General features: G+C 40.7%; 1 protein-coding gene across 1 annotated transcript in view; it reads right to left on the reverse strand.

Annotated features, from left to right (window-relative positions):
• The window catches only part of PCCA (propionyl-CoA carboxylase subunit alpha), a 292,639-nt gene that overhangs the window by 69,212 nt on the left and 207,186 nt on the right, over positions 1-16,241 (reverse strand). The window contains exon 20 of the mRNA XM_074156847.1: positions 5,597-5,695. Within this exon, the coding sequence (XP_074012948.1) occupies positions 5,597-5,695 (99 nt within the window). The remainder of the gene's footprint in view (positions 1-5,596; positions 5,696-16,241) is intronic.

A 16,241-nucleotide genomic window follows, 5' to 3' on the forward strand; every position in this document is an offset into this window, starting at 1 on the left:
GAGAAGCACTTATATTTGTCATATCCCAGGATGCAGAATATACTCCTCCTGCTGCAATTGTTGATGCAATAAATAAATTAAATTAAAAAATAAGTGATGCCATCACTGAATTCCCTATGATACTGATGATTTCAGCTTTACAGGATCATGTTCTTGTTTAGTAACTCCATTACTCTCTTAATTACACCTTGCTGTGACTGATAAAGACATTGAAGTTTGGGATGTCCAACAGCTACAGAACAGTTAGGCTGGAAGGGACCTCTGTAAATCAGGAAGTCATATTCCCTGTTCAAAGTAAGGTGTCCTGGTCTGAGGTAAAACAGAAGCAATTTTCTGATCAGTAATTTTATTTTTTAGCCAAGCTTCTTCTGACTAACTGAACAGTCTGAAATTAAGAGCATATATTCAAGACTCTACTCTTGTCCGCTCCCAGAGTGACTATTTCTAGTTTATGCCAAGGAATGCTATTATGCAGAGAGGTTTTTGTTTATACTTATTGCTATAACAACCAAGGCCAGCTGACTTTGTTACTTGCCCCATTGGAGGGTCAGAAGTGGAAAAGTGTAGAGGGGTCGCACCTGCAGGGAGGAGTGGACAGGACAGGTGACCCAAAACTGACCCATGGGGTATTCCATCCCATCTGCACCATGCTCAGTATAAAAGCTGAGGGATCAAAGGGTCAGCTCTCTTTCTCCAATGGCTGACATCCGAAGAGAACTCTGTCTGTTCGTCTGCCTTCAATCCCAATCCATGAGTTCTGGAATCCAGATCCGGAATCCAGTTCCCATCCAATGCTGAGTCCAGTCTGGGTCTTTCCCAGTGCCCGTCAATGATAAGATCGTCATCCCGGGAGCTTGATATGGTTTTGTATATCTTGTATATATTTCATTATTTTCTTTTTATTATTTTATTAATATTTTCATTAAAGTAGCTTAGTTTCTCCTAAACTCATAAGTCTCTTTTTCTCTCTTCCTTCTCTTCTTGGAGAAAGAGGTGGGGGAGAGCATCTGTCGTTCGTTCCAGTGGCCAGTTCAGCCCAGCCCAAACCACGACACAAGGCTAACGTCAAAGCTGTATTGAGCTGCTCAGGACCTTATCCAATTGAGTTCTATCTACATGCTACAGAGCTTCAGTTCAGCAGAGACCAATCCTCTGAAAGCCAGGAAATATGAAGCGAAAACACCACCAGTGCTATTGTAAAATTGCTTTGCTGGAGCTGCCAAAAGCCACCAAGAGTTTTCCAGGCTCCAGGCAGAATACCTGCACTACCTTTAGAGGGTGGGAGGTTTCATTAACGCAATCTAGCAGAGCTGTGAAACCAGTGTGAGCTGACAATATGCCAGTGGAAAGACTGGGTGCATATGATAGGATGAAGAGGTGCAAGTATTGGCAAAAGATGGTAGCAGATAATTTATTCTGGCTCAGAATCTTTTTGCTATAGGGAACTGTCTACAAGTAAATAGTACATAAAGATGGGTTGAGCCTTTGATGATGGGATAGATGAAAGCAGAGCATTTAGCAGCACTAAGGAGCTGTAAAATTTATCCATGTGGTGTTGCCATAGAGCAGCCTCAGAATTTCAATGGTCAGTGGACTGTTTTTTGAGAACTTGCCCAAACATAAGTAGTGTCATACCAAAGAGGGTTTTAGGATGTCCTACAAGCACTTTTCTTGTGCAATCTGCTCTCTCTGCAGATATCTGATCTTCCTGCACAGTGTCCCGGTAGAAGGCCCCTACTTGCAACCTGACTGTAGTAAGGAGAGACTTGCAGTTAGGTTCAAGTCCATCTGCTGAACTTCATGGATTCATTGATTTATCTTGAGGTCCACTTAGATTCTGGTTCACATAAGGGAATAAAAGGAGATGTTCAGCTCTATGCAAAAAAGCAGTTTATTCCCTTCTCTCTTCCCACCCCCTCCCGAGTTCATACACACACGGAGAGAGAGAAGATTCATAGATTCATAGATTGGTCCAGGCCAGAAGGGACCTCCAAAGGTCTTCTAGTCCGACCTCCCCGCAGTCAGCAGGGACACCCCCAACTAGACGAGGTTGCCCAGGGCCTCGTCAAGCTTCACCTTGAATATCGCAAGCGAAGGGGCCTCAACCACCTCCCTGGGCAACCTGTTCAGTGTTCCACCACCCTCATAGTAATCATAGATGGACAACTTCTGCAGGCACAGGGCTCACTGAATCCAGTTTGCTTGTAAATGTGAGCAGAGGTAGGGGGATCAAAATGCCCTCATTGTCCCAAATTATGCCTACTGCCCTTCTTCCACCTGTTGTTAAACTTTCCAGGATACCATTCTGAACTCCACTCTCCCTTCCAGTTTCCACTGAAGTTCTTATGGTTCTTTTCCACAATTCAATCAACCTCCTCTTTTCCATTCTCTCTTCACAGGAATCATTAAGAACCTCATTTATTTGCTTATTTTTACTCTAAATATTGCCTGAAGGGCTATACCATATTCAAATACTGTTTTATATATAAATGTATTTTAAACATGCATTTTCAATTGAATAACAGCCGATCCCTTCAAATCTGAATCCTCAGGAAGACATATTGTAACCACACGCCTACAGTTACTCTCTGATTTTCAGCAAAGGCAGATTCCAAAACCACAGTAGCTAGGTGTAAATCAGATTCTGAGCCACTAACATCTTTGGAAACAGGTAGGAGAAACCATTTTGGTGAAGTATTCCTGCACATGCAAGTTTCATTTGCTTGGTAAACAAAATCTTTCACTTCGCAATGCGTTAAATTCAGCCTCCCCAAATGAGAGGTAGAGTCTAGTCATAAGTGGAGAAAATGCTGAGAAACTGCGATTAGCTGAGGAATTGCTGAAAGCAACAACAACAAAAAACCATGACAGAATCTGCTTACTTCCAAGAAATGCTAAGGGGTCTGCCCACACCCTCATCACAGAGACTGCATCATAGAAAACACTTGGCTCAAATAATCCCAAATTTTCATCAGTTCATCACCTTCTATAACATCCTATGGATTCCATAGTAACCCTAAGCAGCACAAAGATTTCAGAGACCTTACGCTGCAGCCAAATGGACCTGCAGTGTACCCCAGGGTTTTGGTCCCTCTATCATCTGGGGACCCGGCCAGGCGCTCCGCAGCGCCCATCTGCCACACACAGATGGGCTTCCTCGCAAAGGAAACAAAAGCGGGAGGGAGGGAGGGAAGGAGCGAGGGAGCTGCCACACATCTTAGTTGTGCCCTGATATGCCCTAGACAGACTGTGACCAGGGCATATATCTCTTCTCAGGCGCTCAGACGTATTCCCAGGTCCCATACTCTAGAAATAGTCTTGGAAAACCTGGTTTTTAAACTCATAGGCCTTCTGAACTCTGTGGCAGAGCTGGTACTCTGCTTTGCTCTAATGCACATTGAACCTTCAGTAGAGGAGTGGAAATACAGGAACATGCTTAATTACTTATTTTTAAATGTGTGACAGACATGCAACAATTTAAATGTCTAGACTATAATTTACATAAATACATTTTAAACCAAAACATTTTAAAATTATTTATTTCCTGCTTCTATGCTTAAGTGCTTTGCTGGATTGGGGCCAGACTGCAGGATCGAGCCGAAGGTGCATAAATCAAACCTTCAAAGAAATGCAATGTTCACAAAGACTGTATTTGGTTGAGCAAATTTAGAAGAATGAAACCAACTATGAAGAGAAATTAGATTGGCTGAAAATTAATAAAGCACAGCTGGAATTATTTGATTCATCCATATTTGTTGCTTAAATGGCTCTAGGGCTAAGTCTTGCTGAAAGAAGATACTTCAAGACTCAGGGGTCAATTGCTTTTGGAGACAAATTGACCTACAGGAATACACTTGTCTAATTTGGTTCTTGCAGTGGGGCAAGTCTACAGAAATACATAACCAAGAAACCAATTTAGATTCCAGTGAGTGGATATCAGAGGTCAAGTTTAAGGTTCCCATAAATTTACATACATACACTAAAAGATTAATAACTTTGCAAGCTACTGGGTTTCTTCGCTAAAAGCGAAGACTTATAGATAGCATCTGAGAAAGAAACAACATATGTGCTTATTCCACATTCTGTTGGATAGAGCCCATGCAGCCAGCTCATCGCTTGTTGCTGTGGCTAGCCCTGCAGTATTTCATACAATTTGGTCTTACTCAGGGAGTGCAAGTACCATTATTGCTGGCTCAGCTCCTAGAAGAAAGCATGTTCAGATCTCACCACCATTAATTTTGAAACTAATTTTATGTGCCAGTTCAAATATTACACTTTTAGTTAACTGGTCTTACTACTAGTAGTTAGAGACCTGTATCCAGCCATACAGTTATTATATAGTTTGCAACACTGTTATCCATTCTAAATATAATGCTTTTCTCCTAAACAGATTTTATATGTTCATAAATCCGTACTGTTTACTACTCAAAATTAGGGATTCCCTTCATAAAATAGCAGCAAAATGGACCAGTATTAAAAAATAAAAATACACTTTAGAACACAAAATTATTTTAGATATAAGTAAGCCCTGAAGTTGGCATTAACCCTTCAAGAAATCTACAAAACTTAAGTCCAGAATTTACTTGGGCATGTCATGAAAAACTTCACTCTCAGTCAATACTATCCTTGAAAGATAAAAAATACTGTAACTTCAAGTTGCAGTCTTTTATCCAGTCACAGCAAAAATAACATTTCCATTTGGGTAATTTACCAGGGGTGAAAATGAAAAGATGAATTCACATATTTCACTGTAAATGATCGGAAATCTAACCACTGACAAACGTACACAAAATAAACAGGTAATGTTGTATGTAGAAAAATACTTTTAAAAACTCAAAAAGTTTTTATTTTTTGTTTTCTTTCACTACTTCCAGAATCAATAGATATTTATAAATGAATGATTTCTCAACAAATATGTAAAACCTGACTGGCACTGCCTTCAGAAAACGTGCATGGCAGTTAAAGGTACACCCTTTTGTTTGGAGTTGTTTTCAAACACATTAGTGGTCAGAATGAAACAATGTCCATTAATCTTTTTAGACATCTTTTCTTAGAACCACATAGGCTTGGGATGCTTTCTACATTTTTCTTTTCAAGTCATGGAGCTTATCATATTTCATAAAATAATATATAAAAACATGTCATGTGGGAGATGCACTGTCCCGCAGCTTTCCATCTGCGAAGGCCCAAAAGTGGAAAAACTACACAATTCAAACATGAGGAAGACAATAATTTTACTGCAGGATCTCACCTTTTTGTAAACTGTAATCTGTTCTTTATTCCTTAAGTGATAAAGAAACTGTATCTCCTCACAGTCATTAAATAAAGAGATCCTAGAAACTGAGATAAATTTCTGGCTAAAACAAGCAGCAACTTCTCTTTAAATGAATGATGTTCGAAACTCTAGATGAACAAGTCTGAGAATTCCACTCCACTGAAGCCCTGGATGTATTCAAAGTATAAAGATTAAGTTATTTGCACAACATCACATAATTTTTATGATGCAGCAAGTTTAGACAGCACATATCAGTGTTATTTGTGTACTTAAAAGCTTCTGGTTGTCTCAGCTCTACAAATGAAGCGTTGGTGGATTTACCTGTATAGTCCTCTGAGCGCCATCAATGGTGACAGACAACAAGGGTGAAGCCAGGTTCCACTCGCTGGTCACATTTAGTTTCATCCCATCAACTTCCACCTGTTGTGACACCAAACAAGGCTGTTAACTATGAAGACAGACAGAAAACTGCTCTCAAGTTCATTACTGCATACAAAGCAGCAACCATTTTAAAACAGATGGCTCCCAAACAACCTGTCATGTTTACTGCTTCTGCCATAAAAGACAGGGTCCAACAACAGAGTCTTCCAGCTATCTCTGGGGAGAGGTGAAGGACCTGTGAACAGCTGCCTCTGAGTAGCAAGGTTTCAAGTGATTTCCAGCAAGTAACAAACAGCCATCCAACTTTTAAACCTATCTGGACATGCTACATTTACTGCAATTAGACAAGTAATGCATATAAATTCCAGTGACACCTTGCAACCCACACAACAGGGCTTGCATATAATATTCTCTCCAAGGACCAAGGAAGAACTTTTCCTGCGCTTCTAATGAAGGGTTTTGCATTGTTATCTTAATTAATATGAGGCAGTAATTAATTCTTCAGTGTTTTGCCTCAAAAGTCCAGGAAAAACTTTGCAAATTCTGTCATGTTTTCTTCCAATATACAGCTGATCAGAGGAATACAGTTCCTGACTTGAATGCCAATATGTTTATCCAGAAAGAATTTAAAAAAAAAAATAATCCCATAATCTTTATGCAAAAATATTTCTACGTGAAGAGCAAAAATCCTGAGTTCTGAAGAAAATGTAGATCAGAGTAGCTTTGAGAGAAGAGAATGACGCTTCTGTTATTCTTACATTGTATAATACTATTTAAAAACGCACATCACGCATTCAACACCATTAAGAGCCTCAGAAGAAGAGCTGGATTATGAAAAAAATCATTACTATATATGGACTAATATAATGAATTATTTGTATTTATGACATGTTTTGAATGCTCATCATGCTATTCAAGGTACGTAAATACAATTTCACTTATATATTTTACTATAAAGAGAAGAAAAATCATGGTTGGCTGATTTTTTCCTCTCTCAAAGCCTCAAAAATATTTTCAATAAGTAAATTACAGACAATACTGATAGTGACACAAATATTGCATGCAATCTTAGTAAACTATAGAAAATTAGTGCATTTAGAATAGAAGCTGAGCCCACATTTTGCAAAATAAAAAACTTATACAGCCTGCCCTTTTAGATCTCAGACTAATCATTATTCCATTTTATAACAAGAACAGGCAACTGTAATCTCAGTGTAACTTAAAAAGAAATCCATAACAGACAAATGCAGAGAAGCAATGTGTAATTTGATAATTTTATTTCAGTTAAGAGGAAAAAAATCTGTCTTAAAAAACCTCTAATTTTATAGACTTTAGTTTAGAACACAAAATCCGTCTTTTAGTGATAAAATCTACTCAGTTTCTGCAGGCTTTAACTATAAATAAAGTTACATGTAAAGAACATGAAGAAAAACAAGTCATTTACAATGGTTCACCAATAGGCCAGATCAGCTGGCACGCTTCAGGTACTTTACACTGCTCCGGTGATGCAAACCAGCCATAAACCTGACTTGAGTTAAGCCAGACCTGCAGCTGGTTTGCATTGCCAGAGATCCGCAAAGCAGCTGGTACATGCCACTGAACCTAGCCTGCTCTCGGCAAACCTGATTCAGCAAATACTGCCTTTATTGAGAACAGCAGAAACGTCTGAAAAAGACTTTCCGAATGGAGAAAAGAAAAGCTGGTGCTCTGTCTCAACCCTCTTTGATTAGCAGTTGAACTTTGGTAAGGCATTTATTTAAAAAGCTGTCTCTCACTATCGCAATAGCCGAAGACAGACTGTTTGCACTGGAGCCTGGGTCTGAGAGTCTCTCCAGGGAAGGAGGGGAGAGGGTATGAAAACCTACCAGGCTACTGGCCACCAAAAAAACTTCAACTGTACACCGTGCTTGTTGCACTGTGGGATTTACACACAGACTCACAGAAAATCTATAGCCAATACCTATAGTCCCAGCAAAGGGTGTTCCAGTGATAAGATATAAGTCAATACCTTCACAAAAACCTCAATTTAATCATTAGCTCTTTTGTCACTGTACAGATGAATAAAATAAAAGTAAACCAAGTGTGTCACAGAGGTAAATGACCTGTTTAAAATCTTGCACAGGGGTCAATACAAGTCTAGCCATCATTGATTCCAGATGACGTTGTATCAAAAAATTTCTGGTGGAAACCACCCCAAAAGCAGAGACGCAAGCAGTCAGATGGGAGGTCTAAACAAACCATGGAACTCCAGGAACACTATGGCCTGCTTAACGTGCAATAGAGAAACCAGCAGACAATAAATTGCCTCTACTATGTTTTCCCTATTCAAGAAAAAATAAAGGGCCAAAAGGGTAAAAAAAAAAAAAAAAAAAAAAGTGTTACTTGAACTAATGCATACCCTGGTAAACTGCAGCAGTCTTTGCACAGAACAGAGCTACATGCTCTTAGCTGCTTTTATCTGGGGTTCACTACAGTATGTGCAACTGGGGAAGATGATGTGAAGCCAAGAGGATCACAAGGAAGTTGGCTCTGTCTGCTCCAATAAGTAGGATGACAAAGCCAGGAGGTCAAGCCATCAGAGAATATGAACGAGGACTGAGGGCAGGAGATTTACCATGTAGTGAGCATGTTACTTTCACTACAAATCTTCCTTCTGCAGCTCAGCAGCCAACAGCCTAACAAGGTTAGTTGGTGGAAGTAAGAGAATAGATAAGATGTTCGAAGAACTTATCAGAAGTTTGCATTTGCCTTCATTCCTCCTCTAGCAATGGATACGATAACAGAACCTAATAAATACTGCAATAAAACCAGGGCCTTTTTGCTTTAGTCCTGGGAGGCGAAGGGGGACATGGGGATGACTAATGAAGAGTTATGTTGACTATTTCCTCCTTCATTTTGTTTCTGTGCTCATAAGGCAACCAGGAACAAATCATCACTCAATGGATACTAGCACTTGAATTGTAGGGAGGAGATCCCAGCCAAATCACTTGTGTAGTGGGCCACGGTGTGCTTTACACCACATCTATGTAGTCTAGCTTTATTCTCAACTACTCAGTTCCAACTGGATGCACGTGTGTGTATGCGTGCATATGTGTGTTGTGTTCCATGGGGGAATTACTCTATAGTAACTATGGTTGTTTGAACCATTGCTACACTGCATCAATGTGGCGTGGTAGTGATGCATTTTTCTTTTTTTAAATAGGATTGTCTGTCCCTGTGTAAGGGCATAAAAGATAAAAGCAGCCATGGTCCTCCTTTACAACTATTTCCAATTCAAAAGCTATTGTAAATGAGGTCTCAGAATGAAGAATGACAAGTCCAAGACACGACGCTAGAAAAAGGTCAACAGCTTGCTCTACTGTCACAACTTTGCAGACTTTCGCTGGCATGTACCTGAACTACACAAGTAGCAGCCCCTTCACCTCTTGTGGACTGAGTTCCTGATGTTCAGCATGATAGGTACCAGCTAACCAATAGTGCAAAGAGCTGCAAAGCATAATCTGCATTCAGTTTCCTTCAGAGAACATCATTTGGCATTCTATATGCATGTCAGGCAATTAAAGGAGGCAGCGCAAGCCTGAGTGTTATAGCCCTGTTAATTTACTAATGCAGAGTCTCGCATACATCTGGCACATGTCACTTTTTTTCTCCTGGAAATGAAGGTAGTTTTCCAGGAGACTGGAAGGCAGCTCAAGCAGTTGTTTCCTGCCTGATGCTTCAGAACATTATGTCTGAAGTTCCTCATCCCAGCCTTGAGTCTGACTAACTTAAGGCTGCTGACTTAATCGCATGGTTCCAATTTTGCCTCCCAGCACAGCGTTTAACTTGACTTCAACTTGATGCTTTTGGTTTAACTCCTGGCCTAGAGAGTTCTGGCCCTAACTACTGGGTTATGCCATCCCTACCCTGATTCCTTACACCCCTTAGTTCTACCTCTTGTGATAGCAGATTTGTTGGCATTCCCCAGTCGATCAGATCAACTAAATGAAAAGTCACCCTCTGCAGAGCTGCCTTATTGAAATCTTTCTCTGATCAAGACAGCTGCCCATGAAGATACTACCTTTCAGGAAAACAGATATTACTATTCACAGGAGACATAGGAATATTCAGCGTCATAGACTCCAGTCCCTTCAACTGGCATTAACTTAGCTGTCAATCTAAAGCACATCCAGTGGGCAGCAAGGACTCTACAAACTCAAACCTTAAAATCATCCTGCAAGGAAGGAACAATGGTAGCAAGCATTGCTGTTATAAACATGAGGTAACATACATGTTTGAGGACTTCCCTCAAGCCTACACAAAGTAAAGACATCCTCTGGGAAAAGTAACTGTCTCAAGCAGAAGCCTCTTCACCTCCATTACTGCTAAACACCACCACCCATCGCAAAATAGCAAGAAGATTCATTTTTATGAGTCATGTAAAGGACAGGTACTGCTTCTTGTGCAGAAGAGGAAGCAGACAGAGCACTCAGCACGATGTAGCAACAGAAGGTCCAGCTGTAGGCAGCTGTATTCAGTAATAGTTTGTCTGCAGCGATCTCAGACTAAGCCAAATTGAGTTGGACAAAGCGGTTTTTGGTTCCCAAACAGTTTCCACAAAATTCCTGAAATTCTCATCTAATCTGCTGTCCAGCTAATGGAGAAGCACATGGAATGGAAAAGGCAAGTGAAAACCGTCCTGCACCAAAGCTATTGTCCCTTACCTTTTGCAGTCCCATGTATACTTAAGAATGAGAGCAAAGTCTTCATGCGGCTGCTGAGTCTAAGACTTCCTTTAGAAGCATGACACATGAAACCCCAGGTATTTTGTAAAATATTTTGCTAGTCCTCGATGCAAAAAAAGCCCTCTTTCCCAGTCAGCAGGAGAGCTCCAACACTATCTTGCATCTCACTGTATATTCCCAAAGCTAATAACCACATAATTTCCTTATCGTGAAAATTACCAGCCAGCTGGAGGCTGTAAGCACTTATGGTCATTTGCAGAGTTGTCTTGGCAATTGTTGGGTCTTCCTATACAATTTTCTCCAACTCCCCCACATTGTCTTTAAGTACCTTGAATAAAAAGGGAGTCATCTCTGCCACATGAGGAAATACTATCAACCCAATAGTATTTCACATGTTCTTATTCATAAATGCAAAGAAACCCACAAAGATTTCCCATGAGGGCCATTCTTATTAGTTAAGCTCCTTCTTCTTGTATATGCTTTTTCTCCTGCTCTTTGGACTGTATTTATCAGTGAGTTAGGGTCTGATTACCCATAAAGCATTTGACATTCTTCAGGATTTTGTCCTGGAAGCAGTGACAGTATATTCTTGTCAAGTTTACAGATGGCACAAAACTAGGGCAAAACAGTTACCACACTCTAGGGCAGGTCTGCCATCCAGGGGGCCTAGACAGGCAAGAGGAAGGGGCTAATGGTAACTTTGTGAAATTCAAGACATATTGCTAAGTGCACCATGTGGGAAGGAAGAACCCATTGCAATGATACAGGCTGGGACCTGACTGGCTGGGGAGCAGCTCTGTGGAGGACTTAGAGATGTGAGCAGACATGTCAGCTGGACATGCGTCAGCAGCACACCCTGCCAGCAAAGGCTGCTAACAGTGTCCTGTGCTCTGTTAACAGTATAGTCTGCTGATAGAGGGAAGCAAATAACCCCCTTTAGCCAAAACTCAGACCACATCTAGATACTGTGTCCACAAGATATTGACTTTGTTTAATTATACATAGTTCCCATTAGCCCATTCTTCTTGCCTGTCCAGGTCCCACTGGGTGGCAGCATTGCCCTTGGCTGTATTGAGCAGCTTCTCCAACTCTATGTCTTCTGTAAATTTTATGACCATACGCTCCCATTGCCTCCTCCACATCATCAATAGGTTGTTGAACACAACTGGTCTCAATACAGACCTTTGGTGACCTCCGAGTAGAGTACAAGCCATTAACCATGACTCACTGAGCCTGACCACTCAACAGGCTTTTTATACATCTGGTTGTGTGAGACGGTGTCAAAAGACTTGTTAAAGTCAAGGGAAGTGACATTCACTGCTCTCCCCTAGTCCACAGATTCTGTCAATTTATCATAGAAGGCTGCCAGGTTGATCAGCCCTCAGTAAATTCATGCTGACTGTTCCCTATCACCTTCTTCATGTGCCCAGAACTGTGCTTGAAGAGGACTCATCTATGAGCTTCCCAGGGATTGGAGTGAGGCTGACGAGTCTGTAGTTCCATGGGGTTTGCTTTTGGCCTTTTCTGAAGACTGGTGCAACATTTGCTTTTCTCCAGTAGCAAGGGACCTCCCTCGACCTTCATGACCTTTCAAAGGTACTCGCTACTACATCAGTCAGCTTTCTTAGCAATCTTGGATGCACTCTGTCTGGTCCCACAGATTTCCACGCACTGAACTCTCCCAGTCGCTGATTTGATCTGCATCTGCTTCCTCCCTGAACTCTTTCTCTAGTAACAGGAGCCTGGGAGACCCTGCTGGTGAAGACTGAAGCAAAGAAGTCATTAGGTGTCTCAGGCTTATCTGTGTCTGCTGTTACTAAATCACTTATGATCCCTTTGTTGATCCATTTCCTCTTTTCAGCTTTTTATTACTAATGCAGTGGTAGAAGCTCTTCTTGTTGCTCCTAAAATTCTTTGCAACTGTCAAGGTAAGCTTTAGCTTTCCTAACACCATCCCTGCACGCCCAGACAATTTTTCTAAATTCCTCCTTTGTATCCTGTCCCTGCTTTCACCTCTCAAATGCCACCTTTTTGCACTGGAGCTCTGCCATTATACCTCCTCCTAATGACGCTGTTTTCCTAACAAATGTTTTTATTTTCGTTGAGTATTTTTGCACTTAGAGGATGCTGTCCTTAAAGACTTGCCAGCTTTTCTGAGCTTTTTTGCACTTCAGAGCTGTCTTCCATGGAATTCTCCCTACCTGCTAAATAAATAAACAATAAGCTGAAATCTGGGGTCTCTACCCTCCTAATCTTGTTCCTCACTCCCTTCAGGATCTTGAACACCAACCATTTATTTCATGGTTGCCACAGCCACAGCTGTCATTGGTTATCATGTTTTCAACCATTTCTTCCTTGTTAGTGAATAGGAGATCTGGCTGTGTCAACACCAGTTCACCTACCCTGTACCAGTACTAACCAGTTATCTCAAACACCTTCAGAAATCTTCCTCCTTGCATCCCACCATGTTGCCTTTCCAGATGTCAGGGTTCCCTATGAGGACCACGTTCTGTGACACAGAGATTTCTTCCAGTTGTTTAAAGAACTCTTTTTTTACTTCCTAACCTAGATCAGGTGGTCTGTAACATACTCCCACCATGCTATTTTAATTTTTTTTAATTGATTAGGTGAGTAACCTTCACCTGCCCAAGTGATTTCATAGTCTGGATACTTGGCTTTCAGCTTCTTTGTAGACACAGAATGATTTGCTTGCCCAAAACCCTCGGCAAATCTATAAACATAGATGGTCTTCTCACTCTGGTGAAGGATCCTTCTGGCCCACAAGCACTCACAGTCATATCCCTGCTTCTTAAGCTCTGCCCTTTCATATTTGCTCACAGCATGCTTGCTGGTGCTGGTCCTTCTGCTAGCTGTGGTGCACACACAGAATAGCATGTATCTAAGACACTGATGGGATTAACATCCACACCAGCCCCTTTGCCACCATCATCACTCTGGCCTGAATGCAGGACTGCCACTAAAACCCCAATTTTACATGCACAGGTCATATAGGATTTTTCAGGGAAATCCACATTGACACCACTTTCAAGATGACTGGTCTCATCTCAATGAAAAAAGAACCAAAGCTGAAAATGCCATAAGAAGGGAAGCTTCTTACTTTTGTTTCTTCCATAGGTAACTATTTTTTGAGCTTTCTTCTGAGAATGCTACATGAATAAACTTGGCAGATGAATGCTTCCTTTAGCACACTAAAATGTCTTAAAAGTTTTGCTTATCACAATTAGCAATGGTCTAAAAACCTGCAAGATTAACTGCCAAAAAAGTGCATGAAAGAGCAAATAGGACAGAGAGACCCTGTGGCCAACAGTGCAGTGTATCAAAAACCTCATTAAAATGTCATAGGCAAGTTTCTTTAAGCCCGAAACAGTGGCTTTCAAATAAAAACTGAATTCACTGATGCTTATGACAGCAATTTCTTTGATCCAAATTAACCAGTTGGTTTAGCTTGCATTTTCACCTTGTAGTTATTGACAATATGGTCACACTGGACTGACCTTTTCTCTTCTTTTCTTCAAGTGACTGTAAGGTTAGCTTTTGGGATTTTTGAAGTGGTTGGCCAGAAGCTTTCAAAAGGAAGGCAAAGTATGCGAGTTTCAATCTCATTAAAAAGGCCTCTTTTTTTTTTTTTTTTTTAAACAAACTTTCCTTTTGTTCATATCAGCACTTACTTTTTTAAAAGACCCCAAGAGAGAGTTCCAGTCTATAGATCACTTGTCCTGAAGAAAGCTCTGTTAACTATTTATAGATCATGTCCTTTTGTACCAAACTAGATCAAGCAATTTGTTCAGTGCATGACTGCAGGAGAGAAATTCATTTGCTCTAAGTGTCATCAAGGCAGCCTTTTACCTGCTATGAACAAGACCAGAAGATCTGAATTGCTGGGCTTTTACTTCAAATGCACATTTTGACATTGTGTGGGGTGCCATCATTTCTTTCAAGTTTTCAAAGTATTAAGCACATTCATAGAATGGGCAGTCCTTAATCATGAGACGAGCAAATAGCCCATAACCACAAGAATAAAGCAAACATGTGCACACATTCAAATTATCTCTCTTTTCTTTAAAGTAGCACATATAGATGCAAATTACCATTAGCTGCTTTGATATATCTCACTTTTGAAACGGGAGCATGCCAGCCTAGAGACCAAGGAGAGGAGCACACGACAGGCATTAGCTCCTCAGTTTAACAACAGAATCAAAATAATACAAGAGAGAGAAGCAATGGCCTTCATCACCTCTAACCAGCAAGGGCTTTCTTCAAGCATTCACCAGGGAAGTGGATCCTCTCTGTAAAACCTAGTAGAGAGGGGGTACACAGCAAAAACTCTCCACTGTGGCACATGCTTTGTTTTATTACTTCAGTTTTCTTTGTGGAGTCATTACTAAGATGACATCTCGTCTTTGTAACCTGCCTGAGCCCACTAAGGTTTAAAAGAAATAAAAAAAAAAAAAAAAGAAAGAAAGAAAAAAAAAGTTAAAAACACAGCAAGAAAATAAATCAGCTATTAAAAATCACTGTCATTTTCTAGCAACAGCTTCACACAAAAAAAAGCACAGTTGGTTTGGAGAATACAGGTGTCTATTGTTACAGAACCAGTGCATAAGAGAAGAAAGAACATGCCTTACTTCCTTTTTACAGTTGCTCTACCAAGACAAATGCCCTGGTTCTGCCTAGCTAAATACGCTCCAGTCTGGCTACAGGCATATTGCTTCTAGATGGCTGGAAAATGGGGCAGGTGGTTCAAACAGTATCGCTACAATCGTGTGTACATGGCACTTCCAAAGTTGCACTGCACTCCAACTTTCCTTAGCCTATAGGATAACATGTTGGGGATATTCTCCTTTTCAATCTTGAAAAGGGGTCTAGCATAGAGACCAATGACAGAATATGGGTCATTAAAAGCATTATGCTGGGAGTTAAAAATACATTGGTAAAATAAATAGTGATAAGGTAGACACAGTTTTAGTAGCTTTGAGTCATGATTCATGCCTATGTACTGAAATCACTACACAAGCCTGATTCCTAAATGACTTTCAGCTGCAGAGTTTTCCTTCTTCCCCTTCAGAGGCACACAGGGATCCCAAGCCCTATCCCACTCAACAGTATAAATTCTCAAAGAGTAGAATGACATTATCATACCAAAGTGCCACTACAAAACATGACAGATTAAACCTCATACTACCACTTTACACAAAGAACACATTTTGGAATAGATTTCTTTTTTTTAAAAGCATTCATCTAATACATATATTCATTTAGTGAAAGTTATGCAATAAAGATACAGAATCACAGGATCTTCATGGTTGGAAGGGAACTTTGAGATCATTGAGTCCAACCACAAAAAAAAAACCCAAAAAAAACCCAACAAAAAACAAAACAAAAAAAAAAAAACAAAACCAAAAGCAAAACACCCACAAACAGACACAAACCAACAATCTCGGGCACTAGAGCGTGCCCTGAAGTGCCATGTCTACACATTTCCTAAATACCTCCAGGGATGGCGACTCCACCATCTCTCTGGGCAGGCTGTTCCAGTGCCTGACCACTCTCTCAGTAAAGTAATTCTTCCTAATATCTAATCTAAACCTCCCCTGCCGCAACTTCAGATCATTTCCTCTGGTCCTGTCATTATTCACTTGAGATAAGAGGCCAACACCCATCTCTCTACAACCTCCTTTCAGGTAGTTGTAGAGGGCAATGAGGTCTCCCCTCAGCCTCCTCTTCTCCAAACTAAACATGCCCAGTTCCCTCAGCCTCTCCTCATATGACTTGTTCTCTAGACCCCTCACCAGCTTGGTGGCTCTCCTCTGGACACTCTCCAGCAGCTCAATGTCCTTCCT

Source organism: Numenius arquata, chromosome 1, assembly GCF_964106895.1.
Source record: "Numenius arquata chromosome 1, bNumArq3.hap1.1, whole genome shotgun sequence".
Taxonomy (NCBI): Eukaryota; Metazoa; Chordata; class Aves; order Charadriiformes; family Scolopacidae; genus Numenius; species Numenius arquata.